This window comes from Camelus ferus, chromosome 20 (assembly GCF_009834535.1).
Source record: "Camelus ferus isolate YT-003-E chromosome 20, BCGSAC_Cfer_1.0, whole genome shotgun sequence".
NCBI classification, from domain to species: Eukaryota; Metazoa; Chordata; class Mammalia; order Artiodactyla; family Camelidae; genus Camelus; species Camelus ferus.
The window spans coordinates 19531393-19552623 of NC_045715.1; the positions used below are offsets into that span (position 1 = coordinate 19531393).

General features: G+C 35.7%; 1 protein-coding gene and 1 pseudogene across 1 annotated transcript; one reads left to right on the forward strand and one right to left on the reverse strand.

Annotated features, from left to right (window-relative positions):
• Window positions 1-1042: 1042 nt before the first annotated feature.
• Window positions 1043-2246, forward strand: LOC102512522 (olfactory receptor 14J1). Its single transcript, XM_032462623.1, has one exon. The coding sequence runs from the start codon at window positions 1073-1075 to the stop codon at window positions 2036-2038; it is 966 nt and encodes a 321-aa protein (XP_032318514.1). The 5' UTR covers window positions 1043-1072; the 3' UTR covers window positions 2039-2246.
• A 14255-nt stretch (window positions 2247-16501) lies between these two features.
• Window positions 16502-17685, reverse strand: LOC102514455 (annotated as a pseudogene).
• Between the last annotated feature and the right edge of the window lie 3546 nt (window positions 17686-21231).

Here is a 21231-nt window from a genome sequence, read left to right on the forward strand (position 1 = left end):
TTTAAATTGCCTTTCTTAAATTAAACTTACAAGCTTCTGCACAGCAAAGGAAACCATAAGGAAAACAAAACAACAACCTATGGAATGGGAGAACATTTTTGCAAACGATGAAACTGACAAAGGCTTGATATCCAGAACATATAAGCAGCTCATATGACATAATAAGAAAAAAACAAATAACCCAATCCAAAAATGGGCAGAAGACCTAAACAAGCCATTCTCCAAGGAAGAAATACAAATGATCAATAGGCACATGAAAAAATGCTCAATAGCACTAAGTATCAGAGAAATGCAAATCAAAACTGTGATGAGGTATCACCTTTCTTAAATAAATGACTCTATTGTACAGTTTTTTTCTTTTTCAACATCTGTCTTCCATTGGCTCTATGATGTCACTCCCTACTGGTTTTCTCCTTCCAAATATTCTTTCTCAGTCTCTTTGACTGGGTCCGCTTCTGCACATCTATTTAAATTTGATGACATCTGTCCTCAGACCTCTTTTCTGTCCTTTTTTTAAACTCAAAAATATTCTTGTAAGTGCCATTTAAAGGAGCCAGGTTAACTGTTTTTGTAGCATGATTTTCACACTATTACTGAACTGGTGGTGTTTCAAGCACAACCATAGGTCTTCTGAGCTCCAGATCCTTGTATCCAACTTTATGGTTGGCACACCTCAGACTGGGCTTTTCCCATCAGAACTCATCTCTTCTCCCAGCCGTCTCCCTGTCATGGTTATCTGTTTCAAAGAATAACACAACTTCCCTTTTTCCTGGACACTAATCAACCATTGAGACTTTATCTGCTCATTAGCTCTCCAGGAAATTCTCATAACTTCTTTCAACCTACATGAAGCTGTTGATCATATTTAGAAGTTCTATTTTTGAATAATAAAGATTTTTTTCTCTATTAGATATTACCTAATTACCATAGAGATAAATTTGTCTTGTTTTCAGTAGCTCTATGCTGACTACACTTAGTTACTTGACATATAGATATATTAATATCATACATCCTTTTCCTTCTGTTCTTTGGCTTCCTAAACAGAGTCATCCTTGCCATCTTCAGAGTGATCATGGCCAACCTGACCTCAATGAGTGGGTTCCTTCTCATGGGGTTCTCTGAGGAGCGTAAACTTCAGATTTTACATGCACTGCTCTTTTTGGTGACATACCTGCTGGCCTTGACAGGCAACCTCCTCATTATCACCATAACTACCTTGGACCATTGCCTCCATTCCCCCATGTATTACTTCTTGAAGCACCTCTCTCTTTTGGACCTCTGTTTCATCTCCATCACAGTCCCCCAGTCCATTGCAAATTCTCTCATGGACAATGGTTACATTTCCCTTGGTCAGTGCATTCTTCAGGTTTTCTTCTTCATAGCTCTGGCCTCGTCAGAAGTGGCCATCCTCACGGTGATGTCTTATGACCGGTATGTAGCCATCTGTCAACCACTGCAATATGAGACCATCATGGATCCCCGGGCTTGTAGGCGTGCCGTGATAGCTGTGTGGGTTGCCGGGGGCCTCTCTGGGCTCGTGCATACAGCTGTTAATTTCTCCATACCTCTCTGTGGGGAGAGAGTCATTCACCAATTCTTCTGTGATGTTCCTCAGATGCTGAAACTAGCCTGTTCTTATGACTTCATTAATGAGATTGCAGTGGCTGCATTCACAACCTCAACAGCATTTATCTGTTTGATCTCTATCGTGCTTTCCTACATTCGCATCTTCTCTGCAGTGCTGAGAATCCCATCAACTGAGGGCCGGACCAAAGTCTTCTCCACCTGCATACCTCACCTATTCGTAGTCACCTTCTTCCTCTCGGCTGCAGGGTTTGAGTTTCTAAGGCCGCCTTCTGATTCCCAATCGGCTATGGACCTCACCTTCTCCGTATTCTATACTGTGATACCTCCAACACTCAATCCAGTCATCTATAGTTTACGGAATGAAGCCATGAAGGCAGCTCTGAGGAAGGTACTGTCAAAAGAAGAATTTGCTCAGAGAAAGATGTATTTAAAAGCCATTTTCAAACTCTGAAGAACCATACCAATAAAAACTTCTGTTATGTTTCAGATTGTAAGAGGGATAAATCTACTTTCTTCCCAGAACTCCCTTCCATCTTCTCTATTCTTTATATTCTTTTCAAAACATAATTCTTCAAAATTTAAGATGTTATGCTTCTAAGGATATTGGTCTTCTTTCCACCAATTAAATTTTTATTTATTTTTTTTCCCTTCCCACCCTCCACCCCCCTGGTAACCACAAGTCTGTATTCTCTGTCTGTGAGTCTATTTCTGTCCTGTATTTACGCTTTGTTTTTGTTTGTTTGTTTGTTTTTGTTTTTGTTTTTTAGATTCCACATATGAGCGATCTCATATGGTATTTTTCTTTCTCTTTCTGGCTTACTTCACTTAGAATGACATTCTCCAGGAGCATCCATGTTGCTGCAAATGGCATTATGTTGTCGGTTTTTATGGCTGAGTAGTATTCCATTGTATAAATATACCACAGCTTCTTTATCCAGTCACCTGTTGATGGACATTTAGGCTGTTTCCATGTTTTAGCTATTGTAAATAGTGCTGCTATGAACATTGGGGTGCAGGTGTCATCCTGAAGTAGATTTCCTTCTGGATACAAGCCCAGGAGTGGGATTCCTGGGTCATATGGTAAGTCTATTCCTAGTCTTTTGAGGAATCTCCACACTGTTTTCCATAGTGGCTGCACCAAACTGCATTCCCATTGGATAGGGATCAATTTTTATTTTTAGGCATCTTTTAGGAATTTTTTAAATAAAAGAGAAAAGGTAATTATTTGGGGACTTGACCACCATAATTTAAAGTTGGCTTTTAACAAATAAATTGCAAACTGCTGTCAGGTTAGCTGATTGTGTTTATGAGATATTATATTCATGGTGTATGTATATGATTTCCAATAGTCCTGCAAGTTTCTTATGTACATCAAGTATCTGTTAATTTTCCCTTCCTTTTATGTGTTATAATAGCCTTTCCCACAGCTATTTAGTCTGTAATAAATGTCAGGTGCATTACACACATTTTTCTTTTAACTCTGTCACACAACTCTTCTAGCTATGCCACTTTGTCCTCAATCTATCAATTAGGACACTAAATTTAGGAGAGATTAATTCTCTTGAGATTTCTCAAACAAAAAGTAGTAAATACGTGATTTAAACTAACATTTGTCTGATGCCAAGCTCATTTATTTGCCTCTGCTCATTGCAAATGCTTTGTTTCCCAGTGTGTGTGTATATGTATCATCTAAAAAATTAGCATATTCTACTATAATTCACTAATAAGATAGCCATCAGACACCTGCTTTTCCCTTACTGAATATGTTTCTATTAGTTCATTTTCTCTTCTGATCCACAGAAGAGTTTTACGCGATTTTCACGGTTAGGCAGGGGATGCCTCCTGGGTCCATGAAAGAGAACAAAACTGAGTGAAAAGCTCAAATCTATGTGTATAAGAGTCACAGATTCTGTGAATCTCAAGCTCTGACTCCTATTCAGGGAATGTAACTTTTTTCAAGGACTCATAATTCACAAGGGGAAAATATTCTACCAGTTCCCCAATGTTGAAGTAAATCAAAGTACATGTTCTATTAACAGTGAGAATGAGCAATTGCTGAGTAATGGGGGATATTATTTAAATGCTATTTTGGATTAATGGTTCTGTCTATAATATATGCACATGCATACACACAGAGATTTTTTGCTTGTTTTTAAAGGTTATACATTTCTTCTCTTCCAGTATGAAGCTGGAATTGATGACAAGAACTCTATTAGTGCCCTGTTTTACAGCCCTGAAGCTTGGTCAACAACTGTTTCTCTTTCCTTATATGCACTTTTTTTTAAAAATTATGTACTATTTTAAAGAGGTTGTACATTGTTGATTTAAAAAATTCCAAGATGGAGATAAAGAAAATTTAAAACTAAACCATAAATCCACTGGAACTGATAGTGTACTATTTGTGACTCTGCCTCTAGATTCTTTTAAATGTATGTGTATGTATGTGTAGATATTATACTGTATTGCAATGTCACAGTATATAATGATCAATAAACTCTTTTGGTGTGAAACAATGTTAAAAGCATGTTTCTAGATCAATAAGTAAAATCATTTCAATAGCTATGATTAAAATCACAACCATTAAGTTATCTCCTGTTTAAGATGTTTGTCTTTTTATTGTCATTATTCTAAACAATACTTTGATGAATGTACATCTTACTCCATGTACATATTTGTACACGTATATGATTAATTCTTAGGCAACATGCCCAGTAATCAAATCACTTCCTTATTGTCCCATCTGCTGTATGTGTTCAATATATCATTGAACCTCCTTCAGTGTCCATTGGTCTTTATTGCCTCTAAAACAGAGAAACTTCCCTGAAATGCATTAATACTAAAACTTAATTTCATGGAGTGTTTTTCTCTCACAGAGAGAATTTTAAAATTCTTAGGGGAAAGAGAAGAAATGGTACTAAACAAAGATAATTAACATTATATAATTTTTTGTTTCTTTGAGTGAGATAATTCTGAGCTAGATTGAAGAGGGAAAATATTCCTGAAAACCTCACCAATACTCTCAGATCAAGAGAATGTGCTATTTGCAAAGAATGTGCCCATTCAGGCAAGGTAAGCCACCACCCAAGAAAGAGATTGCCAATCAACAGGAAGGAAAATATTTGCAGATAATGGATATTAAGGTTATTGACTTTAAGATGAGGTTAACCTCAAGAGGCCGCCCCCATCAATAATCAGGTCATCACTGGAAGTTTCTTCAATTCACTCTTTGTTCATGTATTCATTTTTTTGTTCATTCCCAATTTTTTCATCTCAGTAAACAACTTCTGTCCACCTAGTTATTCTCCTTACATCAATGAATACTCTCTTTCACTCAAACCCTGATATCCCACCAAAGTACTATTGATTAAATTTTTTATCTCTACTGCCATTTCTTTGGTCCAGGCAATATTACCTTAGACTGGTGCACTGGGACAGACTCATAACTGATTCCCACACTCTTCTATTTTGCATACAATACAGGTGTGTGTGTGGGGGTTGTTGTTGTTGTTGCTGTTGTTGTTTTGTCTTTTACATTTTCATCAGCTTTATTTTGGGTAAAATTTATATAAACTTTATTGTATCCATTTAGAGTGTATAAATCAGTAAATATTGATAATTGTATATAGTCATTAAACCACCATCCACAGTCAAGGTACAGAATATTTCCATTATCTCAGAAAGATTCTTGTGTATCTTATAGTCCTTTCTTCCCCTGGCTTCTGCCCCCAAGAAACCACTGATATTTTTGTCATCAAATATTTGTTTGCCTTTTTTAGAATTTTGCATAAATGAAATCATATACATTCTTTGATGTCAAGCTTCTTTTGCTGAGCGTGGTGGTTTTGAGACTTAATCTATGTAGTTGAGTTTTCTTTTATTGCTGAGTTGTATTCCACTAACTAGATGTGCTGCTACATTTTGTTTATTCATTCATAGATTCATGAACAATTTTGCTGCTTGCAGTTTGGGGTATTTTAAATAAGTCTTTTGGGGGGTCTTATTTGATTTGGTATTGTTGTTTTGGGTTCATTAATATTTTGTATAAATAGTTTTGCATTATAATTATATTCCATTTCTTACCTTTTTATTTTCACTCATACAGTGATTTTAAGAGCCAATATGTTGTAATGTTTATATCTAGCCCCCTCATTCTAACCACTGCTTGGTTTTCTTTTTGGGGGGGGGTAATTAGATTTTTAAATTTATTTTTGTTTTAATGGAGATACTGGGGCTTGAACCCAGGACCTCATGCATGCTAAGCACATGCTGTACCACTGAGCTATACCCTTCCCCCGACCCACTGCATGGTTTTCAGCGATATATCCTCAATATTTTGCATAGTCACTTTCCCACTGATAGTCTGATATTTAAAATAAAAATTGGGGTATCATTCTATGAATAATAGTTTCACATTTCTTTTCTGCAATTTTAATAAACTTTGGGCATTTTGGCCTATCAGATTAAGTTAAATAACCACTGTTTATGAAAAGGTTAACCTAGCAGGCTTGTACTGATCAAACCCAGCACATTCCAAAAACAGGTCTGTGTTCAGCTTTGGCAGGATCTTGGGAGATGAATGCTCATCTCCTGGAATAGTCTGCCTGATAAGAATTGTTTGTTGTTGTTTTTAATTCCTGAGGCCTTGGACCACATTGTACCAGTTTGATCAGATAGTTTATGCTAGTAAGGTGACTTACTGCGAACATCTGCCTTTGCTCTAACATGATGTATCACATTGATTGGGTTTCATATGTTGAACCATCCGTGCACCCCAGGTACAAAGTCCACTTAATCGTGGTGAATGAGCTCGTTCATGTGCTGTTTAATTTGGTTTGCTAGTATTTAGTGAGGATATTTGCAACTATATTTATTAGGAATATTGACCTATATTTTCTATTCTAGTAGTGTTCTTTTATGGTTTATATTATCAGAATAATGCTGGTCTCATAAATGATTTGGGAGTGTTCTTTCCTCTTTAATTTTTTGGAAGAGTTTGAGAAGGATTAGTGTTAATTCTTTTTTAAACGTTTGGTAAACTTCAGCAGAGAAGTCATTTGTTCTGGTGCCCCATTGTTTTTCAAAGCTAAATGTTTAGGGGGCTTGTCTCTCAGATGCAGGTCTTAAAAGTTGTGGTGCTTGATATTGGGTTAAAACTCTTGGCTCCTCGGGGAGAGGCTCCGGGTTCTGAGTTTTCTCTCAAAAATAGGTTATCATGCTGGAGTGGGTTTATTGTGAAATTGTGTCTCAGTCTCTCCTACCTGCTTTGATGTGAGTTTTTTAAATTTGTTAGATGTGTAGGAGTCACAAAGGATTTTGATTCCTACAACTTTACGGAATTTGTTTACTAATTCTAATAGTTTTCTGATAGCGTCCTTGGGGTTTTCTATGTTAATACCATGTCATCTGCAAATAATGACAGTTTTACTTTTTCCTCTCCAGCTTGGATTCCTTTTATTTCTTTTCTCCAATTGTTCCAGCCTGGACTTCCAGCACTATATTGAAAGAAGTGATGAGAGTGAACCCCCTTATCTTTCTTCTGTTCTTAGAGGGAAGGCACTCAGCTTTTCACCATTGCATATGTTAGCATGTCTTCTCATAAATGATCTTTATTATGTTGAGGTATGTTCCTTCTCTACCTAATCTGTTGAGAGTTTTTATCATGAGAGTATGTTAATTCTGTTAAATGATTTTTCTGCACCTATTGAGATGATCATATGATTTTTTATCCTTTATTTTATATACATGGTGTATCACATTTATTAATTTGCTTATGTTGAAACATCCAAGCACCCCATGGATCCCACTTGATCATCCTGTATATTCCTTTTAATTTGCTATTGAATTTTGTTTCTAATATTATTTTGAGGACTTTGCATTATATTAATCAGGGATGTTGGCTGTAATTTACTTTTCTTGTAGTGTACTTCTTGGCTTTATATCTGAGTATATTTGATCTCATAAAATGAGTTTGGAAATATTCCCTTGCCTTATATTTTTTGTAAAAGTTTGAAAAGAATATTAATTCTTCTTTAGATTTTTGGTAGAATTCACCATTGAAACCATCTGGTACTTGACTTTATTTTGGGAGGAAGTTTTAAATTATTAAATGAAAAGTAATTTGAGCAAAATGCTATGTAGCCTTTAAAATTTGGTAAATATATATCCAGAAAGCCTCAGAGGAAATCTTTGCAATACAAATTCTATAAATTTATAGTCATATGATTATTACTGAAAATATTAATAATCTGTGTAAAAGATGGTAAGAGAATTCAGAAATCACAAAACAGCATTGTAGGCTTACATTCATTTCTAAGTACTTATAAAGTAGTTGCAAAGATTTAAATAAAAAATTTTAATGGACTGGGCCTCTTTATGATATTCTCAGGTACTGTTATTAAATTTGTTTTAGGACCTTCTAGTAAGTAGATAGTTTTATGTTTAGTAGAGATGATAATGGAAGACTAAAGTAGCTATTCTAAATCTGAAATGCAATGCATAGGCCTCAGTTTCTAACATGAAAAATAACTATAAACACTGGCTTCTAGCTTTCCAGGAGACCTGACATTAGGGATTCATTTTTTTTAACGTATAAAATCCTGTTTGCCTTTCTGAAATACATGACGCAGCTATCGCAGTGGTTCTTCACGTGTGGTACTCAGATGAACAGCAGCAGCAACATCTGGGAGTGTATTAGGCATCAGATTTATGGATGTCACCTCGGACCTTCCGAATCAGAACTACTAAGTGTGGAACTTAGGTACATACATTTTAACAAGCTTCTCCAGGTGATTTATACCTCTACCACTCAGCTAGGGACGACAAAACCCTACCGTTTACCAAACCACTCCCCCTGAGTGAAAACTTCAGAAGCTCCAAGTCCCAGGTGACAGAGAATAGAAAAGATAAAATACTTTTATCATTCAGTTCAGGCTCCCATTACAAAAGAAAGAAAGAAAGGAAAAGGAAGGAAAGAAGGAAGAAAGGGAGGGAGGAAAGAAGGAAATAAATGAAGAAAAGAAAAAGAAAAAAAAATCACCAATAAAAAATCCCTGGATTTTCAAGGGAAACAACATGTTTAAAAAGATGTCATCATAGATGAGAAAGGTCAGAATTTTGTGATCAGCTTTGATGACTACCCACACACAAAGAGCAGCTGTAGTAAGTTTTCCAATCTTGAATGAGAAATTTTATGGAAAGTGACAGAAAGTTATGTTCTTTAAATTGAGTTTGAAAAAGCAAGACTGTTAATTCTAACAAGGAAGGATATTTACTTCCCAGAAAATGAGCAGATTTAATAACATATATTTAATTCATATAAATGTATCACAAAATGAGAAATTTAAGGAAAATCAGTAAATTGGGAATGATCAATATTTTATAAGTTTATATAAATATTCAGCAAAGTAATTATACTGTAACATGTTTCTTCAGATAGTCTCTGATATCACCGTGAAAGATAAAGCCTTGGCTAGATAAATGTTCAGTGTAATTTTGACTATTTTCCCAATGTTTCTTTATGTCTTTCACAAATACTTATAGATTTTTAGATATAAGACAGAGGTATGAATTGCAAAAGAAGAGGCTTGGTACACAGACTCAGTTCTGTTACTTAGGTATTCTGAATCTTATTTTTTCTTTTAAAAATAGAGATTAATGGGACAGGGTATAGCTCAGTGATTGAGTACATGCCTAGTTCACACACAGAAGGGTCTGGGTTCAATCCCCAGCACCTCCTCTAAAAATAAATAAGCCTAATTACCTCCCCACAAAAAACCACAAAAAATAATTTTTTTTTAAAATAGAGATTAAAATGCTTAAGCCATAGAAGTTTTTTTTTTAATCCCATGTGGATTAAATGAAACATATTTTATGACAAACTAGCATGGTATCTGTCTCATGAAAATGAATGCTCAAAATTGTTCCTTTTTTAATTTCCCAGTCTGTTGATCATTACCTGTATAAATTTGACAGACTAAAATATTTAATGTACCAAAGTCAAAATTAAGTATGGATAATAATGTGGTTTATTATTTTATCAGTTTAAGGAAAAAGAGGTCACAAAACAAGACACAAAAAGAGAGAAAATATGTTGAAAGCATTGCCTTACTCTTGAATTCTTCCCGTTTCCTAATAGCGGTGTGGGGCTTTAATAAAAATGGATTAAGTTGGGGATATTTTAGAAAGATTACCATTCACATTCACGAAGTAAGAGGGAAAAGCCTTTTTAAATTTGGCAACCAAAACTAGTTTAACATTTTAAATTTAATATCGATTTTTATTGTAAATCTTAAAGTACTGACACCCTGCCTGACAACATAACGTAGAAAGGGCCGGGGAAGGCGGGGGCGGGGGGGGGTGAGGGGGAAGGATCGTAAAGGTCAAGTTAATTCTTCATGGAAGAGACATGAGGGAGAGAGAATAAATCTGAACTGTCAACAGGAGGGATGAACATCAGAGAACAGAAAAATGCAGTGAATGAGAGAGGCTATGAAAATGACTAACAAAAGCTTCTCAGATTGATAAGAAATGGGGAGGGGGTGTTGATCTAGAGATTTAGAATTCTCCCAGTTATCATTCCTAAGAACCTGAATTAGTGAGACACACACGAAAAAACTTCAGTGAGATTTCACATGATTTAAAATAAATCACAAAGAAATTGTCTCATTCAGCAGTTTTTTCCCAGTTGCTGCATAGAACTCACAGATGGAGGGAAAAATTAAGGAATATGAGAGCCTCGTTACTAAGTGATCCATCAGCCCTCGTATACCAATACATATATTAACGAGGGGAGAACTCTTGGTTATTTCCACCCCACAAAGCCCAAAACACTGGACAATGAATTAATACTTGATTTATTTCTTCTCTGAAGTGTAGATCACTTTATATCTCTTCAGATTCTCTTTCTGAAGTTGTATATTGGGTATTTGAATGTTTTCCTTGTACATTTAAAGCCACTCAGGGCAATCGCTCTGTCTTCCTCTTCTTGGCAAATGCCAAGACGTGAATGGTCAACAAATATTAATGACTTTAATTGAGGATAATGTGAAGATAAGTCAAACAAAATGAAATTTCAAAGAGAAAGCTGTTAGATACCAGATGAAGCTCTATATAATCAGACTTTATGAAAAAAGAAGATTCCATGAAACATTGGATATATGTTTTCTTTCAAATTTATTTATTCTTCCTTGTTCCATAATAATAATAATAATAGCAACAATGCACAGTGGTTTCTTTTCTTTCAATCTCTCTTAATTTTCTTTCATTACTTGCTCTTGCAATTACTTTAAATCTTATCTCAAGTCATCTCTTCTGTAATATATGGGCAATGTTGTTATAAAAATTAGAGTAACATGTAAAATTCTTGGCGCAATGCTTATTAAGAGATCCTGCCCACGGCTGTCATTCAATAAATGGTACTTAGTAGTAGACGTGGCTTTTCTTTCCATTTTCTCCTTCTCTTTCTCCTGTTTTTGCCTTGCCTAAAAGTGGTTGCCGATCAGCTGAAATCAGACTCTACAGGCAGCCTTTGAGGTGTGTTAAAGTCAGCCTGTGTTCATATTCCCACGCCCCCTCCTTCATGATTCCTGTGTGTGATTACCAGGAAATCTGCTCTTGCAAGATAATTTCTTTAATTTTTTAAGGCAGATCCAGTGGGGAAGGAATTATGTTCTCATTACATATCTCAGTGCTGTCTGCCACTGATAATTTCCTTGCTCAGTCTGCCCACATCTGTTTAAGAACACATCTGGCTCAAACTGTGCTGCAAATCAGAATGACTCATCCCATCCAGAGGACAATTACACACCAGAAATTAACAACATTGTAAATGGACTATATTTCAATTAAATAAATAAATATAAATAAAAAATAAAATAAGAAAATAAAAATCACCAAAAAATATTAAAATGTTGATTTCACTCTTCTAGTAGTAACATCAAGGCAAGTTTTGGTTATTTCATTCTACACAGTGTGGAATTAAATAAACTCTGCTTTGTTTTCAATTGGTCCAAGAATTGTATATTCCTGGCTTGGTGCCAAGTGACTACCTAGCAAAGTGTTTAGTTTCTGTTTTAATAAGCATTCAAGACAAAGAGACTGTCACTGATTCTTGGGATTAAGGAGAAAGCAGAGTAAGGAGATCCTGTGAATAACTGATTACGAAAATGTTGTACATCAAACCTAACAAAATAAGAGATTATTTGTAGCCCATTAAGAATTGATTTTTGTATTTATTTCTCCAGGAGTTTGAAAAAGAAAATCAGAAGTCAGTTATCTGGGAAAACAGCTTTGTTTCCTTTGTTTTATTTATTTATTTATTTATTTAGTGAATGAGTGGATGAATTGATTGAGCAATGTCACATAACAGGTAAGTGTAGTCTTCTCAACACTCAAGCAGTCCAATTCTAAATCCAGTACTTTTTCATTAAGCTATTATAGCCTAAAGGAGTCACCATGAAGATTAAATGAGATGATATATATGAGAGATGATATATATGAAAAGTGCTTTACAATTTAAGGTAAAATTATTTACACCATTTCAAGATTTGATTACGCAAAAAGGCAGAAGACTTGAGGGGAAAGAAGAGTGGTGGTTAATTTAACTAATCCAAATGTAACCACAGAAGAAGCTCTAGAGCAAGGCAACTTAATTATGAGTTTAGAATGAAAAGATGCAGCTAAAGGCGTAGGAGAGGATTTTTCACAGAACTGTTATCACTGTTCTGTTCTTATCTAAAGTTATTCTTCCTTGACTCAGCATCCCACTTCTGTAGATTCTTAAGTGTGATAATACATGTTTCACAAACTAGAATAATCTAATGAAATACTCCAAATACACAATTTTATTAAATATATCTATATATATGTATGTTTGTAATCTGTATATAGTATTATATAGTATATATAATGCATATAGCTTTCAAGGCTAGATGAAAATAATTTACAAATATCACACATAAGACTCTAGTCCCAACAGTGAATTGTGTTCAGATATGAAAAATCTATACCATGATTCATGAATAGCAGTATCCTGTAGAAAAGCATGAGGTTACTTATAAAATTGAACAAAATTATTGAAAATGCTGCAATATAAACATCAAGTGGGAAAAAAAAGCTTGCATGTTACAAGATGAGGCACATTCTTAACAGTTATGTGACCTGAATTATTGTTCAATTTGGTTTAACTAGAACTCTGAAAGTGGAAGGACATTATAACAATGATCTAGGATATTAGAATAAATAATTGAATGAAATGAGTGAGTAATTGATGGTGAACTGAATGAGTGAATTGAATAAATGGTTGCATGAATAGATAGAGTTGATATTAACAAGCCTCCAGTTCTCCTTCATTCTGGAGTTAGTGGCTCTTAGAGAAAATAAAACACCCTCAAGGTTTCCTAAAGTGCCTTCCTTTTTTCAATAATAATGACTCTACTTTACAGTTGAGTGGTGTTTTGTGTGCAGTTACCAATCTCTTTTTCCCTGGGGAGGGCTTAAACTTTGAAGAAAGTTTATCTCAATGTTCTTTGTTAAGCAGCCTGCCCCCAGGGTCCTCTTCCAGAAGTTAAATTGTGAAATTGTTAAAACCAAGAGGCAAAATTGAGATAGAAGCACCAGTGAGTGCCTAACAGAGCTGGGACCTCTGGAGACACCCTTGAAGATGTTTAGTGTGCAGACTCTGATAAATCATCTTGCTCTTCTGGGAAGATAGTTTTGAGGCACTTAAACAATTATGTACTGACTGACTTTGTGAAAACATTTTAATCCAATTATCTGTAAGTTTTCTAATTCTAGTGACCTTAGTAGAACAAGACCTTGCTTGATAACAGCTAATTTCTAAGGAGACAAGTTTTAATTGCTTGGAACCTGCAAAATGATGGCTTTAAGCAGCTGCTGCTTGACCAGTGTGAAATGAATGGATTGTTTCTTGATACAGGTCTTGGTGAGCATGTGTCTTTAGTACAGATTCATAATCACCATAATCTGGAGTCTTGGAGAGAAAATACCATAGGGGGCTCCAAAGTTATTCTAGTTACCTACTCTATATTAGTATATAGAATTAAAACTCCAAAATTTCAAATTCTTTGTTTTGTGGTGATGAGCTAGAATAATCTAATGAAATATTCCAAATGAACTGATCCAATTCCTCATTCTTTTTTACTTATTCCACGGAAACAATAATTCTTAGTGTATTATATACATCAGTTAAGAACACAGCTTTTAGAATCAGATTGCTTGAGTTTGAACAATGGCCCACCAAGTTGTTAGATATGTGACTTAGGAAAGCTAGTTAACAATTCTGTGGCTCAATTTGTATCTGTAAAAAAAGATAGTGGCTGTTGTGAATATCTAATAGATTAACATATACTAATAAAATATATATATATACTAGTGACATTAAATAGTGTCACACATCAGCATACAAGAGATGTTAGTTCTCATCATTTTGCCATTCAAATAGCAAAGTGCTGTTTTCTACAGTAATTTATTTCAAAACTTACCTTTGCATTTACGTTCTCAAAAATTATGTTCATTTTACAGAAAAAAATTGAAATTAAGGAATGACAGTCTTGACTTAGAGTTCACTGGTATTTAACAGTAATGTCCAGCTTCTGAGTTTGCAACCTGGTGGTGCTTCCACTACCTCCCAGCTGTTTCTACACCTGCAATTGCTGTTATAGTCAATCCCTTCCAATACTGACACAGTTGAAAACAGTGTGGAAAACTGAACCTGGGAGAGATAAGCCCTGACTCTTTTGTTTCACTGACTGTCAATCAAATTTCAAAACATAGGGTCTAGTTCCTAGATGATGGCATAAACGCACTCTGTTTCTTCCATAAATGTAGCCATAAAACCTGAACAGAATGCAAGAAGAACCTATCTGAGCAACCTGAAAAGTAAACATTAGCAGGTGGTTTGGGAAAGCATACTAGAATTCAAGTCATCACCAAATTGGCAGTGTTTACTACTTTTTCCCTCCAGTATCCCCTAGCCGGAGCTTAACACAGTCAGAAGCACAGAAGTGACACAGTTAATACCATCCACAGTCTGAGAGAGTTCTAGGAGATGCCTGCTGAAATTCTCTGGCTCAAGGAGCATGAAAAGGAATTCCTAATGCTCAGAATGAGGGATACCAAAATCTGTATCAGTCTAGCGTCTCTAGAAAACAGAACCAAGAGGATGTGTATCTATAGAGAGATTTATTTAAGAAACTGGTTCATGTGATTATGAAGGCTGGTAAATCCAAAATCTGCAGGTTGGCTGGCAGGTTGGGGACCCAGGGAGAGCTGAATAACATTTGTCTTGCTGGAGGTTTACAGGAACACCATGACCTGACTTTCGTGGACAGCTACAGAACAAAAGATTCCGACCCTAAAAAGTTTGCAACACCCAGCCACACCCACTCCTTCTGAGTATAAAAGGAGCCTGAATTCTGGCTTGGGGAAGATGGTTCTCTAAGACATTAGTCTCCCATCTTCTCAGTGTGCTAGCTTCCTAAATAAAGTCATTATCCCATGCCCCAACACCTCGTCTCATAATGTATTGGCCTGTCATGCGGTGAGGAGAACGAGTCTGGACTCAGTAACAGCAATACTGTGATTCTTTTACCACAGAAGTTACATCAAGTCAGTTCTTTGCTCAAATGCCCCAATATTATGCTGATCACCCAGAGTAAGTGCTGAAAACCTTCAGATGACCAACAGGACGTCCATTACAAGACCACAGCCAGTTTTCTGTTCTCGTTTCCTGCCACTCTGTTCATTACCCACTGAGCTCCAGGCACGCTGGACATCATGCTTTTCCTCACAAGAAGCACACTTGGGAGGAGGGTATAGTTCAAATGGTAAAGCACATGCTTAGCGTGCATGAGTTCCTAGGTTCAGCCCCCAGTACCTCTAAAAATAAGTAGACCTAATTACCTACCCCCACCAAAAAATAAAGAAGCAGCAGCAGCAGCACTGTATACCAGTGCTCTTTCATGGGCTGTCATTTCTGTGAAAAAGTGCTATATTCTCATATATCTACATGGCTAACCCCCCTACTTCCGACAGCATTCTGCTCAAATGTCATTTCTTAAAGAGGCTGTCATTGACCCAACCTTACAAAAGAGGGCCTACCATGGCAGCTGATTATTCCTTACATTCCGTGTGTTTTACCTTCTGGAAGAGACATGCATTTACTTGTTGATCTTTTCATTGCCCACCTTCTCAACTGAAAAAGATCCATGTCCTTATGTCATGAATTCATGGATCTGTTCCACTGTATTATCCTCTGCAAATTGAACACTGCTTGCTGAAGAAAATATTCAAGAAAATGAATGATTAAATGAAGAGTAATTGGAATCATATATGTGAAGAACATAGCTACAAATGGTACAAATTTCTCAAAGGAAAACAGAATTCAATAAATGTATCAACAGACTACTATAATATAAAATAGATAAACAACAAGGACCTCCTGTATAGCGCAGGCAACTATATTCAACTTCTTGTAATAAGCTATCATGGAAAAGAATCTAATATATATATATGTATATATGTATACACAAAATATATATATATACACACAACTAAATCACTTTGCTGTATAGCTGAAACTAACATTGTAAATCAACTATACTTCAATAAAAAATAAAATTTAAAAAATAGTACAATTGAGCAATACAGATGATTTTATATTTATCTTTAGGCTTATTTTACCCTTGGATCAATAAAGAATTTAATATATCCACCACTTAATGCAGCTTTTAAGAAAATAAAGGTCATAGAGAAAATCTATGACCTTATAAAAAAATGTATCCAGTTTATTATAGAGGAGAAAATAAATGTCATAAAAAGAACATGCAATTTTCTTTCTTTTTTTTTCCTTTGAACATGCAGTTTTTATTTCTTCTAGTGTTGCCAATGATTTTCTCTAGGCAGACAGCTTCAGTTTTCTCCCAGAGACTCTCCTCAGAGCCATCGTCACTTCCTTATTCCTAAGGGTGTATATCAGTGGATTCAGCACTGAAGTGGCAGTGGTGTTTATGACAGCCACGTACCGCCCCTGTGTGACAGAGGTGGGAGAGGCAGGGGGAATGTAGGTGAGCCCCACGGTTCCATAAAACAGAGATACCACCATGAAATGGGAGGCACAAGTGGAAAGAGCCTTGTGGAGCCCACGCAGGTCCGGTTCTTGAACAGAAGAAAGCCAATGATATAGAAGTAGGAGAGGAGAATGAGGAAGCATGTTGCCATAGCTAAGCCGGCAGTGACAATAAAAATGAGCCACTGATTGAGCCGTATGTCACCACAAGCCAACTCTAAGAGGGGCTTCACGTCGCAGAAGAAGTAGTTGGGTTTCAGAGAGCGGCAAAAGTTCAGGTGTGCTGTCATGACGGAATGCATCAGAGCATAGAAGAAGCTGGTGATCCAGGCCACAGCTGCCAAGAGAATACACACCTGGGGGTTCATGATGACGGTGTAGCGAAGTGGGTAACAGATGGCCACAAATCAGTCAAAGCCCATAATGGCCAGCAAGATGGACTCCGTGCAGCCCAGAAAGTGGAAGAAGTGTAGCTGAGTGATGCAGCCGAGGAAGGATATGGTCTTGCGAGTGGAGAGGAGGTTTGCCATGAGTATGTGCAGTGTCACTGAAGAGTAACAGATATCCAGACAAGAAAGATTTCCCAGGAAAAAATACATAGGGGAGTAGAGTCTTGGCTCTGAGATGACAATCACTAATATGGACGCATTTCCAAACAGATCTATCATGTATATAATCAAGAAGGTCATAAAGATTATAGGTTGCAGCTCCTGAATGGAGGTCAGTTCCAGCAAAATAAACTCATTCACTGTAGTGACGTTCTCCATTGCTTTGAGACGGAATAATGACAGTGACAATTAGTAAAACGGTCCTAGTATAGGGCATGGGGTAAATGAAGCAAGTTCATCACCTAGAAGTGTATAAGGATGATCTGTGGTGAGCAAAATGATTAGAAATGCTAGAGTTAAATTCATCTGCAACATAATTAAGGAAACAGAAATATATGTGGTCAATTCCGACTCGGTGTGATATATGTGATACGTAGAACTAAGAAGCATAGTCAGAATGATGAGTTAAACCTGTAAAGTAACTCATACAGAATAAAGGCAGACATTCAGTAACTATAGTAAGAGAACAGAACTCAATTTAAGCCTCACTGTAACATCAAAATTAGTGTATATAACAAGAATCTTGTGAGATGTATTTGTAAACATTTAAATATTTTTAAATGGACACAATGGACACACTTCTCACTTCCGGGTACTGGTAGAAACTCAGCAATGGTCCTAAATCTCCTCTAAAAAAAGAATAATTTCCTCACAAATTAAACCTTCATGAAACTAGAGGGTTGGTTTTTGTTTTTTTTTTTTTAATTCATAAACTTCAAATAATGTGTAGGAAGAGGGAATACAAATCAGCAGAACTGGCGTCAACAGTCACAAGAGGGCGCCACAGCAGCAGGGCTGTTCATGCAGGATGGAAAAACCCAAGCTACAAAAAAGTTTTAGTAGCAAGAGAACATTGGAAGCAGCAGAAAAGAATCAGTCCCAGAAAGAGACTGCTTCACAGAAAGAATGAATTTCTTGGGAATATCAGAAAGAGCAAGTCAGTGTGCATGTAATGACGGTGTGAAGAGAAAAGCAGGTTACTACAAAGGCATAAAAGAGTTAACAGGGGAGGGGAGAGGTGGGTATAGCTCAGGGGTAGCGCGCATGCCTAGCATGCATTAGGTCTTGGGCAGTACCTCCATTAAATAAATAAATTTAATTAACTCCCCCCAAAATAATGAACAAACCAAAAAAAGGGGATAATAAAAGAAGGAACCCAAGAGCCAAGAATCTAGGAAAAGTTTCTTATTCCCTTTCGCATACAAACCGCCCAGTATATAGAAAAATTTCTGTATCCACATGAAAGTAAACTAAGAAAAAAAAACCCAAAAATAGAAAACTGTGATTTTGCAACAGAATATATCTCACCTGAAAAAAGTGTCTGCGGTTAATCAGAAAAGCATTCCTAATTGAAGCAACTAAAACAATGACAGAATTTTTTAATGAGGAAAAAATAAAGTATTCAAAACCGAAAATCAAATTAAAATACAATGAGATGCTTTTTTTGACAAAGTCAAAATGTTTATCAAGGGTGGTAAACACAGGTGGGGATGTCAGTTGATGGAACCACTAACAGACATTTTAGTAGTCAAATATAAAAATCTCAGACTCTAAGTTAGCAATTCTGCTTCATAGATTGTGCTTCAGATGTGTTTGCAAACGTCAAATATTATATATTTAGGATGATATTTATTTAAGCATTGCCATACAAAAGATTGCCATACAAAAGATTGCAAACAAACTCAGTGACCACAGGGGGCTAGCTAAATAATTTTCAGCACATAGGAAATGTTAAAATAAACAAGGCAGCTCTTTATATACTGTACTTAGTCACTTGCACCAAAAATCGTCACAAAGACACAGGTAGAAATGCATATATTCACCTATCCCTACTTTAAACAAAAGTTGGATGATTAAACAGATTAGGAACTGCAAAGCTTTTCCAGCTAAGCACTTGTGCCATAAGCCCCCTTGCTCCATCCTGTAATTTTGACAACTTAAATTCAAAGAGATTTCCCAGTTTCTCTCACTCATCCTTTCTAATGGTCTCAACTCATTCTATCAAAAAACAAAACAATACAAAGCAAAAAACTCCCTCCAATTTAATCTCTTTTGTTCTACCTACAGACTGTATCAATTCACCCTACCCTGTGCTTCCTTGTATACACACCTCGGAATAAATATATATATTTTTGGAATTCCAAGAATCGGGGCTATAATGTATTGATTGTCTCTTTGAATAAAATTAACAAAACGATTTTGACTGCTCAAAGTCTCATATGACAAACATTGTATATCTAAGTGTAAGAATAAGTCACAGAAGATTTGGCCTTCATTCCTATTTTAACCATAAAATAAACAAGCTGAATCCCCTCTGACTCTCCCAGGAGATGCCCCAAGCATAAATGTCTTGGGATATTTTCTCAAAGGGTTATTCTTCCTATTTTTCTCTTTGAAAAAATAATTATTTTCATTTCTTCAGTGTGCTTATGAGAATGTTTTGCTACCTTTAACAAGAAACAATGGTATGCAGAGCCAGTGTTTTTCACAAAAAGACTAAACAAAAGAATAAATATAATAATTTTAAAAAGATACAGCGCCTGTCGTTGGAAACTCTAAAGCTAGTAGATATAAAGTGTGCCATTATTTAGAGGAATATATTAAGAAGTTAAAAGATGATAAAGTTTAAACTGAATCATTTCAGCAAGAGAAGGTGAATGATTTAACTTGAGAAATGTCAGAGGAAAAGAAAATGACAACAAAATAAAAATTTTATAGCCACCAAAATGAAAGCTATGTTACCTTCTTAGACTCAAAATTGATCCTGTCTATGAATGGAAGAGAAGCTGACAGATTTCTCTTAAAATCTGCCTTAGCCAAAAACATTCTTTGCACACAGGCCATGCTAATCTTCTCTAGGTTTCTCTTTTTGATATTTAAAATATATGTATGGGGAGGGTATAGCTCAGTGGCAGAGTGCCTGCTTAGCATGCATGATGTCCTGGGTCAGTCCCCAGTATCTCCATCATAAATAAATAAATAAATAAATAAATAAATAAATAAATAAATAAATAAATAAATAAATAAATAAGTAAATAAACCTAACCCCCCTCCCCACCAAATACGAACAAAACAAAAATTAGCTTTAAAATATATGCAATATATAATTTTTGTGGAGGTGTAATTGGTATATGACATTGTATTACTTTTATGTGTACAAGATAATGATTTGCTGTCTGTAAATATTGCAAAATGATTACCATGATAAATTTAGTTAACTACCATCACCACACATAGCTTTCTTTATCTTGTGATAAGAATTTTTAAGATTTATTCTCTTACTGACTTTCAAATATGCAATATAAACTATAGTCTCCATGCTGTACATCACAACCCAGGAATTAGTTGTAGCTGGAAGTTTGTATCTTTTGACCTCCTTCATTTGTTTCTCCCACCCAACTCACTGCCTCTGGCAACCGCCAATTTGTTCTCTTTACCTATAAGTTGTTGTTGTTGTTGTTTTAGATTTCACATACAAGTAAGATCATACAGTAACTATGTTTGCCTAACTTATTTCACTTAACATAATGCCCTCAAGCTTCATCCACAATGTCACAAATGGCAGGATTTTCTTCTTTTTTCTGGCTGAGTAATATTCCATTTTCTATCTTTCTATCTATCTTCACATTTTATTTATCTAGTCATCTGTGGATGAACACTCAAGTTTTTTCTATGTCTTGGCTATTATAAATAATGCTACTATAAGCATGGGGACACAGATATCTTTTTAAGATAGTGATTTAGTTTCTTTTGTATAAATACCCAGCAGTGAAATTGTTGAATCATCTGGTAGTTCTATTTTTAATTATTGAGGAACCTCCTTTCTGTTTTTGATAGTCAGCTGAACCAATTTTATTTTTTACCAACAGTGCATAAGGGTTCCCTTTTCTCCACATCCTTGCCAACATTTATTATTTCTTGTCTTTTTGATAATAACCAGTCTCACAGGCA